The following is a 22,620-nucleotide window of genomic DNA, read 5'->3' on the forward strand; positions in this document are numbered from 1 at the left end:
CACCTATATGCCTCCACAGTCTGGTATGTCTTGGGTACATTGCTTAGCTTCTACCTTCTTCAATTCTCTCTCTGTAAATAAGGAGTAAAACATCTCGTATCATGAAGGCCGTGGCTGTGGGTAAACCTATTCAGGATGGTGAAGTGTTAAAATTCTTACATAATGGAGGGCAGGTACTTGTCTTGGATGGACTGGAAGTGATACCCCTCCAAGGCAATCTGAGCATTCCATACTGGCAGCTGAAAGCTAATCAAAATAGACTTGTTCAGTTTAGAAATATGATGCAGAACAGTAGATGAGAGGAAAAAACATGGAAGGAACTTGAAGGCAGTCTTCTCAAGTTATCTCACAAAAGGCAGTGAAAGGCAAAAGTTTCTTGAAGCTGAGACATCTCTGGCTAATGTGATTACGTGCTGTAATGTGATAGCCATTGGGAGGCCTTTGCAAAGAGCTTGTAGCTGAGCGTCACGTGAAGCACCGTAGGCTCCTGAGGTGGTTAGTCCTGCTTGCTTCATTACATTATCTTTGAGAAATTCCAGGGGACTTAGAAATAAACAAGGGAAGAGTCCTGTTGCTGTGTCTGGCAGGATTGGTCTGGGGTGGTGTATTTCAAAGAAGAAATTATTTCGTGTGTACACAAGGATTAGTCTGTGTGGCTTTATACCTTCTCCTTTCACAGATGGCAGTGCCAGTAGGAATTATTCCTACTGTTTTAAAACTCTGGTAATCACTTGCTTTCATGCCTTTGAGAGTATAAACAGCCTGTTTCAGGGGTTTACTTGCCACAGTGTGTTACTTATTCTCTGTTTCTTGTTTTGTTTGCTGGTAGAATACGTACACCAATGCAGACAAGCTTTTGGAAGCTGCAGAGCAGTTGGCTCAGACTGGGGAATGTGACCCTGAAGAGATCTATAAAGCAGCACGGCATCTGGAAGTACGGATTCAGGACTTTGTCCGGAGGGTGGAACAGAGAAAACTTCTCTTGGACATGTCAGTCTCCTTCCACACCCACACCAAAGAGGTAAGATGTGCATGAGGGAATTTTTTGGTGTATTGCAGAGACTGACTCTGAAAATTCAGATGACATAGAAAAGGCATCTTCACCATACAGGAATGATATCCAGTCCATTGGATGCATATGGCTAACTGCTGTAAAGAGGAAATAAAATGTGAATGAAACATATGAACAATGTAGTACACTGAAATACAGGAACAGCATATCTAATACATCAAGTGGTGCTCAATTCACAACTAGAATGTATTATTAAAAAGTACTTGAGCTGATATTAACACGTTAGATACAAACATGCTAGCAGTATGATACTTATCCCAGTGGGATTCCATTTGAGTGTAATGTTAATTAATGTAGCTGTTATTATTAAGTGTTACTGGAAATCTTACATTGTTTAATGAGGCAGATTTCACTTTTGCTAATTAAGGTAAAAAGGCAAGTAACCACAGTGAATCAGTGAGGACCTGAATAAATGCTGTTTAGTGTAATTGAAAAATATCCACAGATAAGGCTGTCTCAACAGAGATGCAGTGGACAGGACATCAAATGGGAGGCCACTGGGGATGTAATTAAAGCATACTTCACATTTTTCTGCAGACCAAAGGCCATTCAGTCATGAGTAATTTTTGAAGATATGGTTTCTGCTCAGAGATGGAATTAGTCAGAATGGTTGTTTTCGTGCTCTGCAGTGTCTGTTTGCAGAAACACTCGATCAGAAAGATGCTTTTAGAAGCAGAAAGATTTGCCTGTATTTGTTGATTTACATGTTACAAACAAGTTGTGTGTGGGAGGCTTCAGTCTGTTGAGGAGCCTCCTTAAATGTCATATGTATGTACACATTCACATATATATATATATATATGGAAGAAGGAATTACAGTGTGTCCATTATAGCTGTTGATGCATGAAAATTTGCCTTTTGCATCCTTCTTCTGTGATACACTAAAACCAGCTACTTTAAGCTTATGAATAGTACTATTGTTTCCAGAGTAGCTCAAACCCTTTCAGCTATGCTGGTTTGCCACAGGGGAAACTTAATTGGTTATTTCCTCAGTCAAAATTATTTCATAACAGTTTCCTACTGTGATTAACCTCGATTCACCTATGCAGGTGGTGACTAGTAACACAAAGATAGGCATGACTCCAGGAAGTTATCAGTATAATATCCTCTCTATCATCTAAATTTCTTCTGATGATTACTGGTACTGTGTAGCTTAATATGGGTTTGGAAAGCAGAGCTTCCCTGTGTGAAGGGAATGCAGTGCATTATACTTGCTTCTACCCTTCTTTAACAAGAAGGGAATTTGCCTGCTCCACTCACCTGGCCTTAACAAGTTCTGCTTTGGTATGTAGAAATGCAGGTGTATAGAAATACACCTTTTTTAAATTTTTTTTAAATTAAACAGTTAGAAAAACCAGTCTTTTATGACAGCATCTAAATCTCTGCCTCCCTGATGTTTCCCCATGGGGCAAATTGGTGCCGTGGAGCCTTTGTGGAAAATACTCACTGTCAGTTTTACAGACATCCAGAATGGACAGACTCCAGGTGCCTCTCTCTTTCCAAAGGGGACTGTTGAGGGAGCTGTAAGCATAAAAATAGGACAAGAGGAAAGTCAAGGTGGACCCAGGAATCCACATAATGAGTGACAGCCATTGGGCTGGGTGCAAAAAGGCTGCTAAAATTATTGCAAACTCCAGCAGTTCCCCAGTGTCCATAGGATGCAAAGTAGCTCTGCAGGAGAAAGGAAGTTTTCATTTACCCCTGTGTAATTAACTCCTGTGGGGGCCAAACACTCTGATTTTCTGCAGGTTCACTGAATTTCTTTGTGTGTTTCTACCTGTCCACTTTAATGACATACCTCTGCACTGCTGGGAGTCACACAGCCCAGTACCTCTTTTTTTTTTTTTTTTTTTTTTGCAAAAATAATAATATATTTTATAATAATATAAAAATTGCTGCAGTTTAGTATTTGTCTGCCAGCTGTGGGGATCCCTACAGTCACAGTGAAGTAACCAAAGACTGCTGGGGGAACTGGTGCCAAAAGCACAAAACATTACAAGAGAGTCTTAGCACTTGTTTGGATCTGTATTTGCTTTTTATGCTATAGATAGAGTGGCTCAAGTAGAAACCACACATTGCTTTGCCTAGCTTGGCAAATTAACCAGTGTTATTGCCATTCTTTAATATGAATATAAAACTGATAGATGAATTCCTCAAACATGAAGGAATACAAATGTCCTTCCTTTGCTACCACGATAGCATTATGTCAGTTTTCTGTTTCATACCAGTTGATCTCACCTGGATCCTTCCTGGGCCCTGCATTCAGCCCCAATAAGACATCCCAGCCTACAGAGCTGGGCTAGACCAAATGCAGGTTCTTGCTGTAGCCACCCCACCACTTGTCCAGGTCAAATCTGCATCATCCATGTTCATTTTGTGAAGCTGCTTAAAAGTCAGTTCACTCTATTTCCTGGGATTTCAGTCTCAAAGATAACATTAGATTCCAATTTTAAAGTCAAGATTTATCAAGCTAATATTCCCTTTGAGTCTGTAGAAGTTTGTGTTGAGTTAAAGAGGCCAGAGTCAGATTTAAATTAAATTATAGCAGATGTCAAGGCAAAAAAAATCCTTTTGCTGCAGCAGTGAAATACAGGGACATCTGAGATCCATGGCTGCTGTTTTGCCATGGGGCATTCCAGTTTCAATGCAACATATGACTTCCTCATTAACCTTGACCTTCCTACCTGCCACATTGTGCCTGATGCTGGAGTGTGCTATGCCCATCCAAACCCATCACCTGGGACTCTTTGGGTGAGGAGAAAGCAGTTTGCCTGGCACGTTAACATGTTTAACACCTGGCATATTTTGCATTTTTTCTAGAAGGCATTGTTAGTTACTTAATAATGACCACCATCATTCATTTAATCCTTTGTAGTTCTTAAAACCATTTCTTAAACTATTAACAACTGTTTCTCTTATGTCCTTGGAAATGAATAAACAATTCCTTTCCTGTTTCCTTGGCAATAAGCCAGGAAACTATGGTCTAGATGTGTTTTTCATCTAAGTTTCCCAAATTCTCATTATTGATTGATAAATTAATCACCTGAGACAGAACCAGTGAAATGCAGAATTAAGTAGAAAGACTCAGTCATACTGACATAGTTTTTATGGAAATATTCTAAATATCTTCCTGCAAGGAACATGTCTCTTCTGGCGGTCTTCCTAGCACAGATGGATTGTATTTCTGATGTGATGATTCCTAGGTGGGGATGAATGCATTTATTGTGATCTTCTGCTGCTTCTCCTGTACTCTGCCCACCTCTGCATCTCCACCTGCAACTACTCAGATTCCCAGCACCTGAGAAACTTTTAACTGCTCCTACTTTTAAAAGTGATCTTATCAAAGAAATGTTTCCTTTTGTAACCTGCCTTGCTAGAATTTCTTCAGGACATTATAGAGTGTTGAATTAGGGAGTCATTTAAATCCAGACATCCCATGAGTAGTGAAAGTTAAGTGGCTTTTTTTATACTACAGTAGGCTTGAATCACTGCTCATTTCAAGTGAAAGCATTGTAAGAGGATTCCTCCTGCTGAACACTGACTTATTCATAGTTGGACACTATGATCTTAAAGCTCTCTTTAAACCAAAATGATTCTCTGATCCATTTGAAAGGATATGAAAAAGACTGCCAATTAAGCATAACAATGTATATTTATTTGTTTTAATGGCCTTTCTTAAGCCGAAATTATGTCTTTCTTGTATGGTAATAGCATTTGAGAGACTTAAATTTAGAGCAGTCCCCTAAATGATTGTAAGCATCATAACTCATGAGTAATGTAGTTGCCCTACTGCTATGCCTACAAAAGAGATATTTGTGTGTTCCACTGCCCTACAGTACTCATTATTCTCTCTTAGTTTGTAGTCAGTATTAGGCCAAGGCATTCCTGATGGTGTGAGCAGAAACCTGGTACCTTGGGAATCAAATCAAATTTTCTGTATGGCAGGGTGAAGTTATAAATTATTATCAGTGGGATAAATGTATTCAGCAGACTTGTACTTGAATCATTTCTCTCAGGATTAAGTGTGATCGAAATCATGTTCTTATTTCAGACCTGAATCAATTATTGGCAAAATTGTCAGATCTTGCACTTTTATCACAAATCTCATGATAGCTGATGTTTTCCTGTGAGCTCTAAGCTGCTAGGATCAAATGCTGATACAGGATTCTTGGCTGTCATTTCATTTTGTTTAAAAGAGAAGAGGTTTTGAACCTCCTGGAGAAAAGGTGGCAGATGTGATAAAATCACACCCTGAGGACTGAAAAGCCTCAACTGAAATAATAAAAACATCTGGCAATTAATTGTCTGAATCTTAATATTTTACATTAATGTCACAGTTCTGAAGTGTACTTCAAAATTCCAAGCATAAAAACATAGACGCAGAAGAGCACTGTTACCATTTCCATGTCATTGAGAATTTTTTAAATCCTCTTGCTTAATTAAACGTAACTTAGCAGCTTGTAAATATTTTTACTTTCCATACAGTTTTTCGTCTTTATTTAGCAATCATGGTTTTGTTTTGTCTGGCTTAAAGTGAAAGGAAATAGTGCTATCAGCAGTTTCTGATACAGTTTCAGTGCTGGGGGTATAGAAAAGCCTGGGAATTGATTTTGTTAAGTGTTGAGATGAAGCTGCACACAAGATAACTCTGTGTGCTATCTACATGCAAATAAATCATTGGCTTCATTATCAAGATATTGTGCTTTCAGGGCTATTGTTGATATTTAAGAGCAATTATGTGTACCTCAGTGTATTGTCTATATAACTGAAGTAAAGGTTTGTTGTGTTAGTTGTTCCACTGGCTGATAATTCAATTGCTAATTTAAGAATAAGAAGGAACTTCACTGAATCTAGATTTGATTTACAGTGCATGGGTCTTACCTGAAGTACAAAGCAGTTCTGCAGTTGCTTCATATCTCTTCAGGGCATGAAAAGCATCGTTTACCAAGTCGAGGTTTCTCATTTCTCAGTGGATTTCAGAGTAACACTCTTGTGTAGCTTTGAGTCCAGCAAGACAGTAGCAAAAAGCAGGAGAGTGACTGGTGTGGTTTCAGGTCACCTGCCTTGGTGCTTTTTTGGCCTCTGGCAGGTCAGAAGAGCAATGTGATGAGATGCTCAGTGTTGGTGGTTCCATGTGAAGCTCACAAGGTTCACCAGGCCCACAGAGTAGGGGAATGAATAAGCTCAGGAAATATTTAATGTTGAGGAAAATTAACTGCCAAACTTTTAACAGATTCTTACTGAACATGTGTAAACTGAAACTTGGCAAATGTTTTCTGAGTGACCAAATTTAGGCAGATTTTCACAGGGATGCCATAGTGTATATTCTTGACATGAAGGCTAAACCCTGCAAAGCTTCATATCCTTGCTTAAAAGGGTGGAGGTATCTCATGTGAGCAGAAGAAAGACTCATTTTCTAACACAGGCAAAGTAACTGTTTTTTTCCCCCATCCTCTCATTTTGTGCTTTTTTCCTTAATATGCTTCAAAGTTCAGTCTTAGGCAGATACCTGGTATGGGAAGTTTCATTCTGAACAGCTTGTCTGATAAGGCTATGAAAACTGGAAGCAAAGTCTGGACCATGACATGTCAGGCAGTTTCCTGTATAGACCTAAATTATTTGTGGTCAGCAGGTCACCTTGGTCACCCCGTAGGTATCAGTGGGGTTACTCGAGTGAGTGATGGGAGTGGGTTTACCCTGTCAGGAACAGTAGCAGTGTTTTATTGCAGACACTGGTAACCTTATTTTACTTGATAACCAAGACCTGTGAAATTAGATTCTCTCTGCTTCAGTTGAATATCATGATTAGGAGATTATTTCAGTGTAGGTCACTAATTTTGGCAGGGCTCGACCCTCATGTTGTGGCAGAGTTGCTGGGAAGCAGGAAGCAGAAAGCTCATGGGGCTAAGGTTGGCTGCTGTTGGCTCTTGTCGGAAGAGTTGACAGAACGTATCAAAGTTAATCATGGAGCAAACATGACAGTGGTTCTGGGAGGTATTGTATGATCCTGTCACTCATTGTAAATTGACCCAGTATTCAAAGTTAGTGCTACTGAAATTAATATTTTTTTTTTGTTTTGTTTAACTTTAACTGTTAATATTGACATTTCAGACCTAATGCCCACTAGATAATAGAGACTTGTGATGTAGAGGATAAGCAGTTTAGCAGTTCCACTTCCTGGCAACTTCTAGAAGTTCTGAAAAGGTCTTGTTCTCTGAATACATCTACCACAAAGTATTTGTCCTACGCACTACTCCTATCCTGGACAGTGCTCTTGTTCCTTTTCCAGATTTAAAAAACAATGAAAGCATAAAACACTGAAATGATCCAGGCTGGCTTTCTGTGCATTAAATGTTCACTGGCTGGCCATTTCACATCCCCCAACTTTTCAGGGTTAGAATGAAGCACCACGTGCCTTCTTCAAAAGCTAGAACTTCTGTTCCATCAGTGGGATAAATTAACAGCTGAGACACATACAAAGCAGCATACAAAATCAGACTTTGAAAGTATCTACTTCTTACCTCACTGCAGGGCTGTGAAACATAAAACCTTAAATTTATGTCTCTTAGAAGTGTGGACACTGGTTTTGCTCAGAGCTGAATCACTGTGGTTTGATGGAAGGAGTATTCTAAGCGAAGAAATCAAAAGACAAGGGAGTGAAAACCACAAGTGCTTTTATAAGGGTTAAGTAAATGCAGGTGGATTTGTGGGGAGTGAGCAGAGGATGGGGGAGAAGTGAGCTGCTAGGGCTGCACATACAGGTAACACATGCTGTCCTTTGCCTGGGTGGCAGATTCCTTGGAGAAAACAGATACATTGCCAGCTTACTGTTATCTTTCAGACAACTGGGGTGGTAGAAAGGGCTCTGCAGGTGTAACAAGTGTTATTTTCCTGTGAGCCGTGTAACAGTTCACTCTGTTATCAGCAATCATTTACCAAGAAGCAGTTAACTAAGAGCAAATCCTTCTGCAGCTCCAGAGCATAGTCTGCTGCTTTGACCAAAATGCAAGAATTCTCCAGTTACATTGGCAGTTTCTTTGCAGGGTTAAATCTTGTCTGTAAAGATACCAGAGATCTGGGACTGTGGAACCAGGACAGCTGGGGTGATGTGGGATGCCCCTCTTTCCTGTCCATCTAGAGGCAAGGTTTTTTCATAAAATATTAAGAAGGTGGGTCTGAAGAGAGCTGTGGTATCCTGGCAGCACATCCTGCTCTAGAGCAGAGAAGTTTGAAGCACAGCCAACCTGCTAGTGAATAAAATTCTGCCATCTGGGATGGCAAAAATTGTGAGACAGAATCAAGGTAAAAAGAATTAAGTGCTAGTAAATGCAGCCCCATAAACTAATTGTCAGGAAGTCAAGCCTGCAGCAGAAAAAGGATAGGTGAATGGAAGAGAAGTTCTGCCATGAACTCTAGCCAAAGGATTCCTATATACTGCATTTAAGTTCACACTTTACTATCCACATTTTTCAGGCTGTCCATCAGCATTTTGACTGGCTGCTTGGCTTCACTCAAGTATCATCACTGGCTTTTGAGGATCTTTGCATGTATTTTCTATGTTGTGAAAATGGGTCCCCAGCTTGTGTGCATTACTCTCCAGATAAAAGTCGTTCATGCTGCAGCATCTTTATGAGCACCTCTAAATAGGACGTGCCAATTCTCAAAAAGTACTCTTTGATTTATCGTATTACAGCCCATTTTCCCATTTCCCTGAAGCTGAGGAAGGTTAACTTCTCCCAGTTCCAGTGTGTGGGCTTCCAGCTTTTACTTCTGTGTACAAAGGCAACAGAGTGGGCAGCCAATGTCTGTGATACTTTACCCGCTTAGTGAATCTTCATCAAAGCCATACAGGAACACTCCTGTCATTCACTCATTGCTTAAAAGATACATCCTGTTGTACCTTAAGTACATGTATGCAGCAGAGTCTGCACAAGTATTTTTAAATTGTTAGTGCCAGGGCAGAGGTTTGAGTTGATGGATCCAATAAGACTGGTTAGAGAGAGGTCCCATACTTTGTTTAATCCTTAACAAGATTCAGAATGGTTCAGAATTGTCACAAATGATTTATTTCTGAGATTCCTAGGGTGTAGTGCAAAGAGGCTCAAAGCAGCAGATCAGGGTAAGACTGCAAGTGATATGGCCAGCTGCTGGAAAAAGCACAGAAGGGAGAGGTTGTGCAGCTTCTATTTGTGAAGCAATGAGACATTTAGATTCAGTGAACAATTTAGAGGAACATGGAACTGTGCCTGCACTGATTTAAGTAAATTGCTGAATTTATAATGTATATTTCATGGCTATGGAAAGCCCCTCCTGCACCAAGTTACAGTGGTGTAAATCTAAGTAAATATTCTGATGTAGGAAGAGCTTCTCCAAGCCTATTATCAGTATGATGAAGTACAGAATTTTGTTTGCTTAGTACAATTACTGCAGTTAATTACATCTAGATTCGTAATTACAAATGACTTATACTAGAAGAACTTTTTTTTTTTTTGCAATTCATGGTGGTAGGAGAAGAAATACAAGGACCTCCACATCTGATTCTTCAGTTAGAAGCCAACTTCCTCTCAGAGCAAGTAGTCCCTGAATTATATTTACATGACCTTGGGCTGGGGATCTACACACTCCCTGATGTAAGCATAGCTACCCAAATCACGTTTCCCTTGAGAGGAGATTATTTTGTGCTATATCAATCTGGGCCATGCAGGACTTGGAGAAAGCATCAGATGTTTAGGCATTGCAAATCCTTTTGCTATAGGCAAGGTTACTAATTAAAAAGCATCAGCATACAGAAGCACCAGATGCAGCCCAACTAAGGATGAATGTCAAGAAATTGGCGAGGAAAAGGGGAAAAGCAAGAAAGAGGTTAGGAAGAGATGATTTTATTTTCTTTTCACAGAATGTTCTCTTTCTTTCCACTTGCCACTTTTCCCCAACCAATTCGGTTGTATCTGACAGCATTACATCTTGCAGCAGAGTGTATCATCAGCTGTGTCTTACTGTGGAAGTTGCATATTGTGGCATTTGATGTGTAGTGTCTGGTCATAACCCGTCTTGTCACACTTTATTAGGTATGTGTATAGGACCTGCTGGAGAGAGTCCAATGGAGAGCCATGAGGATGATTAGGGGACTTGAGCATCTCACCTATTGAGAGCCCTGGGGCTAGTTAGTCTTGAGAAGAGAAGACTGAGAAGGGATCTGATCAATGCCTATAAATATGTGAGGGGTGGGTGTCAAGTGGAGGGGGCCAGGCTCTTTTCGGGGGTTCACAGTGATAAGACAAGGACCAATGGGTTCAAACTTGAACATAGAAGATTTCACCTCAACACAAGGAGAAACTTCTTTACAGTGAGGGTGATGGAGCACTGGAACAGGCTGCCCAGGGGGATTGTGGAGTCTCCTCTGGAGACATTCAAAACTCACCTGGATGCGTTCCTGTGCAGACTACCCTAAGTGATCCTGCTCTGGCAGGGGGGTTGGACCTGATGATCTCTTGAGGTCCCTTCCAACCTCTGATATACTGTGTGATACTGTGATGTTGTCACTGTGCGACACTCCTACAGCTCATCATTACTATGTTTCTGTTGACATTTCCATGAGACCTTGCATATGACTTTGGAAAATGTTGTTGAAATATGCTTCAAATTTATAACATCATGTATTTCAACTGAAATGGCACTGGATGATTTCTAAGTGTGAGTATACATCAGATGATGAAGGTTAAATGTGCTGAAAAGCTTTATTATCTCTACCATGTTGGTGCAGGGAAATCAGGGTAGAAAAGGCAATTTATTAAAGGCAGAGGAGTGAAGGGAGATTCACAACAGCACTTGAAGAGGTGCTTAAACATAAGCACAGGCTGACATCCTGCTATAAATTAACCTGAACTTGGGGTCTGCAGGACTTCCTAATGCATATTATAAAAAAGCTTGATGTTATTTCTTAGAACAGGTTTGTGGACATGTGGCATAGTAGCAGGGAAAGGTCTGGTTGATGGCCATCTCTCTCTGGATTAATTCTGGATGTGTTTGGGTTTTTTTCTCCACCTAACTTTGATTCTCTGCATGCTTATGTCACAACTCCTGGCATGCAAGCAGCAGAAATCAGGTGGGAAAAAAGGGCCCCAAATTTCACTGCATTCTTCTGCATTCTTTAGCCTTCATTGCTGTAATGGATGTTCACTTTACTAAGTCAGCATAAGCACCCTCTTGGGACCTGCTGTGCAACACATGACACTTCTCTGACATAGTGAAGGGGTAGAACCTATATCCTGGGAAGTTACTTCTTTCCATTAAAATCCTTGTTTTAAATGACTAGCAAATTGATTGTCCAATGGTGGTTCTCATGGAGTGAACTAACTGGTTCTTTGCTTTTCACTGGTCTCATTACTCAGTATTTTTAAACTGGGTTTGAGGGGATTAAAACTCATCTCTGGCATTTGCAAATGCCACCACATAAACACTGGGTGTTCAATACTTATGCCAAACACAGAGGCAAGATTTTCTTAGCAATCTCTTTAGATACTAGATTTTTCTTAAAGTGGTCCCTTGCTCTAGATCAAAAACATTCATTTCTAGGTAACAGGCACTTCAAACCTCCAGTAAGTGGTTTCATTAAATACGTGAGCTAAATGAAGGGTATTGCGTTAGAAGAAGTAGCTGGAAATAAAGAGCTGTACTGTCCCTTGGATGGAGGGAGGGAGGGAATCTGCCTGTGTTTTATATCCAAGAAAGACACAGAGGTTCTTAGAATGCATGGGAAATGCCAGAAGCTCCCCCAAAAGAAGGAAAGAGCCATTCTTCTTTTCCACTGGTCTAGTAATCAGGAGCTAATTGTTTTCTTGTTTGAAATCATAGTTAACTTGATAAATAAAGCCTCAGTTCTGGACATTCTGTGGACCTTCAGCATGGAAATTTTAGGTCCATGCTTTAGACTTCTGTGTGGCTAGCTGTAACATATTTCGACACAGTTTGCATGAGTCAGATTTGTGGCTGGATCTGTCTGATGGATTTGATTCAGGTTTTACAACTAATGAGTTAGTATTTCCATCTCCAATTAATCACACCAAGGCCAGGTCAGTTTAAAGGAATTAGTATTAGAAATGTTGACATGCATCTAGCTATGCTTGCCTGTATCAAGAGACATGCTAGCACTAATTTGGAGTGGATATGTGAATAGGACAGGTCCTCACAGGTTTCTGCAAATATGAGATAAAATTTGTCCTATGTAATATATGTCCAGTTGCAATGAAAAATTGAAATGGCTCACTTGGTCTAATATAGCTGGCTGTTAGAATAGGTCACAGTGTGAATTAGGAAATGCACAAGGTGTTTGGTGATTTGTGGTTTTAATAGCCCAGTTTGTTTTTTGTTTTTTATTTTCATCAGCTGAATCATTGCATTGTAATTAAACATCAAGCCCTAAAAAAGACTGGCTTTCCTGAGCTGTGACAAACAGCATGTGACTTCTATTTTATGATTAAGAGGTCTTCTGACTGGTGTTGCAGAGCTATGGAGTTCATCTTTTCATTGCTGTGGCATTCAGGAGTGCGTGTTGGTAGTAATTTATTTCAGATGCTGTTAGTTTTTGAATCAGGCTCCTGTTGTGAATTGCTCCTGAAAGTAGTTCCCAATCTTGTTAATATTGACTGATTCTTTGTATTAGGATTTTCCAGGGATTGGTGGGGTCTAAAGGATTAAAGACCTCTGAGTCAAGGATGACCTAGATTCTGATAGATTTTTTTTATGCAAATCCTTACAATCAGAGGTCATTAATGGAAACATCTGAAACTAGTATGAGTTCATATATTTGATTCCTCTCTGAAATTAGTGAGAGTTTATGTCCCAGGTGAGTACAATACAATTCATATTTAAGTATACCAATACTGCTTTAATTTAGAAATGTACTCAAAAAGTGACTCGGGGTCTTAAAAGTCCAAATCTTTCTGACTGCTGCTGAAAGTTGGGTTCTGGAGAAACTTTTGAAACCAGGGTTTTCTCTGAAGTCACAGTGGGGCATTGGAAACTTTCTCTTCTGCCATTTCTAATATGATGATTTCAAGAAAACAGCAGATTCCCAACAATGAACCAAGTTCTTGATTTCACTTCCATTTTTGCAGAGAAAATTCTCTGAGCTTTCTGTTATGTTAAGTGGAAAGATATGATGAAGAACAGCAAGAAATTAAATAACTACTGGCTTTCCCAACTTGAAACAGAGGGTTGATTTATACACATGGCCATTTTTGTTCTCTATATTTACAGAGCTCTCTGTTACTTGAAGATCTGATAAGCAGAGAAAGTAATATTCCTGAACAACTTGGTCCTTGCCTGTTATAGTCCAGCTGTCCCTACTGTTTGAGTGGGTGCAGGGATCATCTCAAAACCAGGAAGGTTCTGGATGTAGTTCATATATAAGGCATTAATGCATTTTCTTTTATGGTGGCTTCTCAAAGCTCAACATATGGACCTTAAGCCAGAAACGAAAAATCTGTTTGGTTCTTTGAATATGTTTTCATTATTTGTTTCAGAAGCCTGACTACTTCTAGTGTGAGGTGTCCCTGCCCATGGCAGGGAGGTTGGAACTAGATGATCCTTGTGGTCCCTTCCAACCCTGACTGATTCTATAATTCTATGATTCTACTTAATTGTATTTGTTTCTTTTATTAATAGTAGGCTTTTTATATCATGCCTTTCTCCTGAGAATGTGAAAATATGTAAGTAACTTGAGCAAAGACATTCCATTTTAGGCCAGTAGCAGAGTAGGCCATTAGAATTCTACTATTTATGAGTAAACACATGCACTTACCCAAAACATTCAAAGCTGACTCTGAAAATCTAACTGAAAAGCCTTCAAATTAAGCGTATGTTTTAAAACTTGGGTTGCATGTCTGTCAAGTAAGGAGTCAGTAGCAGAGATGGGGACACAGCACAGCGAGCTGCGCTCTCCCTTTTCTGGTATGAGGAGCAGAGCAGGGATGGGTTTGATTATTTTGGTTTAGATCAGGGTGATACCCTTGCAGTCAGTAGGGTATGTACAGTATAACATTTGGTGACATGTACAGTATAACATTTGGTGACTGGCCTTAGGTTTGAACCCTGACTGGGAGAAGCCTTGCCAGCTGGTGATTTAGACATCCTTCTTCTCCTCTCACTGACCTGGACACGCACAGTTTCGCATTCTCAGAAGAAATCCTGTAGGATGCAGATCCAGTGCCTCTCATTTTGAACAGGAAGATTTTAACCAGCTTTTTGCCACCCACACACAGCATCTGTTGTCTCTCTGGGTCCCTGTCAGACAAACTGTTTCGCAGCTCCCTGGAGCGGCAGGCAGAAGTGCAGCCCTGCTACTGCCAGCACCATGCCCTTTGACATTTCCCAGTGTGCTGGTGCAACGTGTTTCCTGCTCCTGTATTTCTCTACTACCTTGCACAGTATACCAGCAGAATGTGGGTTAATGGGTCAGACATGGCACAGAAAACAGCCTCTCTGGTGGAATCATTAGGATTTGCTGGCAGACTGCCAGCTCAGTTGGTGCAATTTTACACTCATTTTTCAGAGCAAGCTTAAAGGGGAAACCTCATTCATTTTAAGCCTTTGCAGCCAACAAGAGGCTGCTGGGAAGTGCTTGCTGCCACTGTCCAGATCTGTGATGAACAGCTGGCTGGAAACTCTCATCTAAGCACTTACTCAAATGATTTGTTACTGTTGTTTTGAAATTGCTAGTATTTAAAATTAACAGATCTACATGGGATTGGTTGGTGATAGTGCTGTCTTCTGTTTGTATTTTCTCAAAGTTAAAAAGCAAAGTCTGAGGTGCATTTTGAGGAGGGGGGTGAGTGGCAGAAACCCACAAAAAAAAGCTCAAACAACCCAAAACCCTCTACAAAACCTTCTTCCTGGGAAGGCATAGCTGAGCAAGCACAGCTAGACTTCAGGCATCACCATACATACATACCAAAGATTTTAGGTCTGTTCTGCAACACGCTTCAGCTGCATGGGAAATTAATAGCAGCTGATAGCACACAGCTCCTGAAAGCATTAGGTTAGCACAGCTCTGGGGCACTGAAATTTGTTGCTTGTTTAACGAGTTAATCAGAATAATATAATTAGTTATTGTCATATAATAAACTGAAATTCAGAATAACTGAGGGGGGGGGGCAGGAGGAAGGCATATTATATTTATTTTATTTTGTTGCTTCAAATGGAATTACTTTAACCAGAATCTATAACCAATGTGTGGTTTTGGTTTTAGAAACTTCAGTCAGTTTTTCATGTGAAACATGCAGCTCCAGTTAATGCTTACTGTTCTGGAATTAGAGAGCAAAAGGGTTAAATCTCAATCCCTCTCTGATTTATATTTCCCTCCCCTTCTTCTCAGCTGTGGACATGGATGGAAGATCTGCAAAAGGAGCTCTTAGAGGATGTCTGTGCTGATTCTGTGGATGCAGTTCAGGAGCTTATCAAGCAGTTTCAGCAGCAACAAACAGCCACCTTGGATGCTACCCTCAATGTGATTAAAGAAGGGGAAGATCTAATCCAACAGCTCAGGTAAGCTTCCACCTGGAGAAAAGGTGTTGAGAAATTTGGTGTATGCTGTGGTTTAGTTGTGCATGAATAGGGAACTGTAAGTTAGGATTAATTTGGAAGGTTTATTAATTTTTTGCTTATTTATGATTCTATACATTTTGTTGAGCATTTTGTACAAATTGCAGGGAGTGATTTGTGTGGACTGATTAGAGTAGTCTGTGGATCAGCATGGGTTCCTGTTTGACAGACTATTTATGTGCACAGTGAAGTGAATTGAAGCAAATATGTTTCAAGTGAATATTTTCAGTTGGTATTTATAGAACATTGCTAAATGGTTGTAAACCAAGGCCTTGTGATTTATGGTTACTCCTGAGGTAGGTGAAATATATTCCTCTTAATAAAATGCACACGTGTCTAACAATCTTCACTCTTTCGTTTTGCATGCTGCACCTTTCTGTTTATATTTGCCCATGTGAGGTTTATTCATACTAAAGATGTTAAAGATGTTCTTAAGCTGCCAGTTCTACTTGCATTATGAATTAAACCAACTCATTTTACTTTATATAAAATAAATGAAGAGATGGCTCCAAGAAGTTGGGAATTTTTTGCTTTCTCATCCTGTAAGTATAGTAGAACAAATATTTGCAGAGTAAACTTACCCAAAATTTGTAGCTGTGAGTCTCTCTCATTTGTTTTTGTTTACAGTGTTTTCCTGTGGCTTAAAGTTTGTTGACATCAGTGGAGTTTTCCTGCTTTTTAGTGATGTTACTGAAGTTACAACCAAGTTCAATACATCACTTATTATTTAGGTCTTTTTATTGTTACAGATTGCCCTCATCTACATGTACCTAGTATATATGTTCTTTATGCATAGATAATATACAAATCTGCCAGGTCTTACGCATTTCACCAAAGAGTTACACCATTCTCCTCACCCTGAGCTTTCCTAATCTGATGCCTTCACTTCTCACATAAGAAGTGCAGAAAACTAAGAGCAACAGGAACAGCCTGAGGTGCTCTTGAGCAAAGTAGATAATGAAGGGCTCTGATGGATGTCTCTCCTTAAGAGCCCTTCTAGGTAACCCAGCTCTTCTACTACAGCTAGATGTCGAGCTTTCCTCTATAGTTTTTCCTATCCACCTTGGATGCAGAGCCTTTTCCACTGGGTCAGGAAAAAAAAAAAAAAAAAGAGAGAGACAGAGATTCAAAAGGCATTCTCTGGGTTTTGTCATTCATCCCTGGGCAGCCACACAGGAGAGCCCATATAAATTCTTACTCTTGGTGTATGTGGCTTGCCTGCAGCACAGTGGGAGAACAAGGGACCTGAGCTGTGGTACTGCTTGCCAGCATCAGAGCTGGAAAGGAAGGATCAGGACTAGACATAGCTAAGCTCTGTCCATCTATCCGTTCATGTTTGCTGATAAGTAAGAAGGAAACATGCTGTGTTTGGTAAGAGAGCTGCCAGAAGGAAGGCATTTTAGAAAGAATGTGTGTATGGCCAGCTGTAACAGGTCAATCAAAGGTCTGCATGGTAATTTCACTTTAAGCAAAGAAACTTTTTTTTCAGAATTTAGGGCATTTCTGTGTGATCCCAAAATGGCAGTGAAATTATGGACTAAGTACTTTTTTGTTGTTCATCCCACCTATTGGTATAACATCCTTTCAGTGTGAACACCCACAGAGAAGAGCCTGAAAGAGAGCCTGCTGAAGCCTATCAAGTGGTGTGTGGGGTGGTTTGTGACATTGTAGAAAGTGTTTGTATTGAAGGAATCCTGGTGTTGTGGAATTGGCCTAAAGTCTTTCTGCCAGCATCTGAGTCAGTAGAAAGTAGCAGGTGGAGCTGGAGAGTGGGGCCACGGCAATATTTGGGGCTGACAAGCCTGTGGAGCATCAGTATAAACAGCAGTTGGTGGAGAAATGGTAGTGTAGTGGCTGCAAGGTCATGCAAGAAAAGAGGTGAACTGGGACATGGTGTATGGAACTTGGGCTTTTTGTTTAGTGTAAACTTAGCCAATTCTTAGTTTCAGTCTTTGAGAAGTAAAGGCAGTCTCAGGTTTGAGACATTTTTTGGAATTGGGGTCATGCCTAAACGTTTGAGAAATTCCAAGGCAGGACTTGTGGCTGTATTTAACAAATAAATGTTGGGTTTGGGGTCTGGCTTGTATTCTGGGCAGTGAGCAAGCTGGAACAGGGTGATTATATTTGTGTAAAATGATCCCGTTTCTGATAAAGTTAAGACCAAACACAGAAATAAAAGTTGTCCGAAGGACAGAAGCCCTGAAGGCATGCAAAGATTTGCAGAGCTGAACTGTCAAGACAGTCTCTGATTCAAGTGTTGGTTTTGAGTGCTCTGACTAACTGCAAAGCCTCTAATGTAATGCTGGACTCTTTCAAAAAGTGAAGCAGAACTGGTGAATCAAAATGTGAAACCATTTCTGCATGTGCCCACTCTAACAGCTTCTGTGGCTGCTGGCAAAAATAAAGAACACAGAGATAAAGGAAAGGAGGAAAAATGAGAACTGCTGCAATCTTTCCTTAGCATAGCATTTCACAGTGTGGATCATCTTGTAACTGTCATGGAGGCTGGCTGAAGATTGTAAATGCTATATCAATCAAGAGAATGAAGCATGTCATAGCACAGGTTTAAAGCAATGAAATCAAAGGGACTTTGAAAATATTTGTGTGGCTTGCCCTTATCTTTGAGAGAACATATATTGGTTTAGAGAAGATCATTGTTATAGCAGCACTTTTTGTCTTCTCCAGATAGATTAGGAAAAGCTCATCTGCCTGGACTAGTTAAACGCAATGCCTGTGATTGCTCTTCACAGGGGATCTTTAGAGCCTTCAGTGACTGCATCAGGAGACCATACCCATCAGAAATTAACCAGGCCTGGCTAGCAGCACTGTATATGTCACAGTTGGCATTGTAGACACTTTTTTCACTCTTCCTTCTTGGTGTTTTATTGAGCTGATCATCGTTCTCACCAGTCAACATGAAGGAAATCTTAAACTGCATTTCTAAGGGTACTTCTGGGGGCAATACTTCTGTACATCTGTGAAACACAAAACAATTACTTGCTCCAGTGAGATGTGAAAGAACACAAATGTTAGGGGCCAAAAAATGACAGTGAAGAATTCTGTATCTTGCCTTCTGTACAGTAGTTCAGTATATGAGCTTTGGGTAATGGGTATGTTTCACTAAGCTTTCTCACAGCTAGAGCAGTAAAAGTAGTTGCAGGAGCAGAGTGTCCATTCTGATCAAACTCAACAGCAATGCACCAGACCCAATTTTTGACCCTCCCCAAGTTTATTTTGTATTTTTTTCCAATAATTTCCCTGTGTTTTATAACTCTAATTCATAACCTTTCAGACACTAGTAAGGGTCTTTTATGAATTCTTTCCTAGAATTTCTCATCACCAGAGAGAGCAAGAAATCTTGTGGTAGAAGCATCCAGTCTCAGAAATTTCCTTTTCTGGAAGGAGATCAAACCAGACTATATGGGGACTGGGGAGGCCTTATCTGAGGAGGCTGTGAAAAATACCAGATTATTACACTTACATTTTTGTATTGCATTAGCCACTGAAACACCAGGCTGGCTTGATTTGAAGAGGGAAACGTTCAATGAAAAAGAATTTCTAAACCCCAAGTGCATCTTTAGAGCCCACAAGAGATTATTCAACACCAGTTTTAAATAATTCATTAAATCATTTAGGTAATATATGAATAGTTATAATCCTGCATTTGAATGAAGACTTCATTTTCCTTTATAGAAGACAAGTGCTGACTGAAACAATTTGACTGAACATGGCCTCAGATTAAGCTGTAGTTTCAAAATCTTATGTTACTATTTTAATTTATCCCTCCTTTGTGCAGCTCTAATGTGGAAGCAGAGAGAAACCTTGGGGTCACCAAGAAGGTTAACACACAAGACTGACAGAGTGGGTCAGAAGCCGTATCACCTGGAGAGAGTAATATTAATAGTAAGAGGTTCAGGTTGGATATTAGGAGAAATTTCTTCACAGAAGGGGTTATCAGGCATTTGAACAGGCTCTCCAGGGAGATAGTGGTGTCACCATTCCTGGAGGTATTTAAATGACATGTGGATATGGTCCTGATAGACATGTTTTAGTGCCTGTAGTTTAGCAGTAGTGGTGGGATTGTGAGGTCTAGGGTAGCGGTTGGATTTGCTGATATCAACAGTTCTATGATTCTAGTGTTCCCTTTATAAGCAAGGCAAGTTGGTAGTACATGCTTCAGAATAATGCTGAAGCATTCTGAAGTTCAGGGTATCAAACATAAAGTATTTGCAGAAATAGAGGTGAAGCACATCCAAAGAGCAAACTATGTTGCAGTTAATAGCACTCTGCATTTTAAATTTTATTCTTAGGCTTCAGATGTTCTGGGAAATGCTTATTCTATTTCTTTAAAACACATAATGCAAACAGATTAACTTGTGGTTTGTTGCCTTAGAACCTCAAAGGTGTGGTTTAAACTCGCCTAGAATGACTCCGTGTGTCAGTGCGTAGTTTCAGGCATCTGCAAAAGTTTTTACCTTTTTTTTTTTCACTTATGCTCACTGACAATGTCCAATTAACATTTGAGTTGCCTGCATGTTGTTTTGATCTGACTCTACGTGATAATTACTTGCAAAGAGCAAAGCACAAGCATTTCAGTCAAGTTCTGTAGCAAATTATGAATGCTTTGTTAGATGTTCATGGAGGAAAAAGTCAACCCAGAAAAGACAAAGAGAACTCTTAAATTTTGAAACACACTAGCACGCTCCCACGGTGGGGAGACTTTGTAGGCACATCTACTCAGCATCCCAGGTTAGTTGGCCAGAACAATGACTCCCAGCCATGTTTGGTCCCTGTGGGACAATGCAGTGACCTGACAGGACATTATTGGACATGTCAGTTGACTTTGATGTTGTCAACCAGTTTGCAGCACACGTGGGAGTTTGTTAATGCATCCATAGTCCAGTGTGTGCTGTTGGATTTGTAAATGTGCCCCCCCACCATAACTGGAGGTTGATAGGAAATATTGATGAATAGTGATATATTAACCTGGCTTACCTGCTTCATCTTACCAGTGCACAGGTCTTTCCAACAGTGTATTTGATAGGGTTTTCAGCTGACTTGGATTTAGTGTGCCAAATAATGCAGCTGCTATCATGCACCTTTGAGTGAGATGGATGGAAAAAAAAAATCACATCTTAATCATGTTTTAGCTGAAGTACCAAAGCCAATATTAAATTATAGCTACAGAGTTTTATTTCTGATTCTTGCTAAAGTTGAGGGACCTTCTGTTGCATATTTAAGGATAAATCTCAGCTCTTTATGTCTGCAAGGGCTCTTTATCCATAAAACACTCACTGAAAAAAAATCTCCTGAAGGCTTTATTGATATGTGTGAGAGCACCAACAGAAAAGAAAGTGTCAGAACTGTCCTGTGCCCATGCTAAGACTTCTTTCAGGTACAGCAAACTTCTCATTGTCCTAGCCCACCAGTTAAAAGGCTAGGACCTTGCTGCCCGTATATGAAAGGCGTAGATGGAGCTGCAGCTGACCTCTCACATGCATGTCTCGTTTTACCTACCCCAGTGGAAGGGCAAGCCAGAATCTGTCCACAGTGTTTGAAAGGTGTTTTCCTTCAGTGGTGTTTTTTGCACTGTATTCTGCATCTATTGCTGTGCTATGTAATCCAGGGTCTAAAATGATGGTAATTCTGATTCAATTAGTCTGTAAGTAATAAAACAAATGCACCAAGTTAACTTGGTAAAGCCTGGGTGGCTAACTAGCATCTCTGAGCTTGTTCTGAATATAGGCCAGAGCAGGTCACTCTGTAGGATTAAAGGGGATTGCCAGCCAGTCTTCTCAAGAAAACCACTGAGACTGATGTGTCATTTTCCTCCCTTCCCCCTCCCAAGTGTGTAAGGTTGCAATGTCAGGACACAGGAAGGGATGATCGCCTTGTTCAAACTTTGTGCTGAGCTCAGGAGCTGCAGGATTTCAGCAAGTAAAAGAGATGGGTGTTGCATATACCTTCCCTCAGCCCTTTGTGCTTGGGTTTGCTTCTCAGCAGCACACAGAATCACAAATGTGTCATTCTTGCTCTTTTGCCTGCCTAAAGTTCACCTTTAACCATGCTCTCTGCCTTGTTACAGGGATTCTGCTGTTTCCAACAATAAGACTCCACACAACAGCTCCATCAGCCACATTGAATCTGTCCTTCAGCAGCTTGACGAGGCCCAGGTACAGATGGAAGAGCTCTTCCATGAGAGAAAGATTAAGCTAGACATTTTCCTTCAGCTCCGGATTTTTGAACAGTACACCATTGAGGTAAGAGCTGGCTGCATGAGCTGAGAAAGGTAGAGCTGTGGGAAGAGGAGTATATATAAACATACTCTGTTAGGATACACCTGGAGCAGTTTGATTGTGCTCAGCTGTCCAGTGAGGAAGAGAGAGAGTTACAACCAGGTTTTAAGTTTGGCATGTTGAAGCTAAAAATAGACTTCAACATATTTTACTGCTAGAATAAATCCATGCCTGCTTAACTGACTATGCTGAGAGTCTGCCTGCTTTGCAGAGAAGCTTCATAAGATGCCCCTGCTGTAACTCTTTACTGACAGTAGTCACCCAGGGATTTGAAAGTTCTGTCTCTCTTACTAGTGAGGTTTGTTTCTTCAGATACAAACTTAGAAGGGAGGCTGCCATGAGGTAGGTGTTGGTCTCTTTTCCCAAGTACCTAGTGATAGAACAAGAGGGAATGTCCTCAAGCTGCCCCAGGTGGGGTTTAAGATGGGTATTAGGGGAAAAAAATCACTGAAAAGATTGTCAGGCATTGGAACAGGCTGCCCAGGGAAGTTATTGAGTCATTATGCTTGGGGATATGGTTTAGTGGTGGACTTAGTAGTAGGGTTAGTGGTTGGACTTGATGGTCTTGAAGGTCTTTTACAACCTAAATCATGCTTGGCTTTAAACCACCAAGTGAAAAAACAAGCAGGAAAGGAAAATATATTAAAAGAT

At 40.3% G+C, this 22,620-nt stretch overlaps 1 protein-coding gene across 1 annotated transcript in view; it reads left to right on the top strand.

The window, feature by feature from the left end:
* Positions 1–22,620, top strand: part of KALRN (kalirin RhoGEF kinase) — a 507,955-nt gene that overhangs the window by 289,362 nt on the left and 195,973 nt on the right. Inside the window, exons 11-13 of the mRNA XM_054381250.1 lie at positions 830–1,021; positions 15,447–15,616; positions 21,759–21,933. Coding sequence (XP_054237225.1) covers positions 830–1,021; positions 15,447–15,616; positions 21,759–21,933 — 537 coding nt within the window. The remainder of the gene's footprint in view (positions 1–829; positions 1,022–15,446; positions 15,617–21,758; positions 21,934–22,620) is intronic.

This window comes from Indicator indicator, chromosome 5 (genome assembly GCF_027791375.1).
Source record: "Indicator indicator isolate 239-I01 chromosome 5, UM_Iind_1.1, whole genome shotgun sequence".
Taxonomy (NCBI): Eukaryota; Metazoa; Chordata; class Aves; order Piciformes; family Indicatoridae; genus Indicator; species Indicator indicator.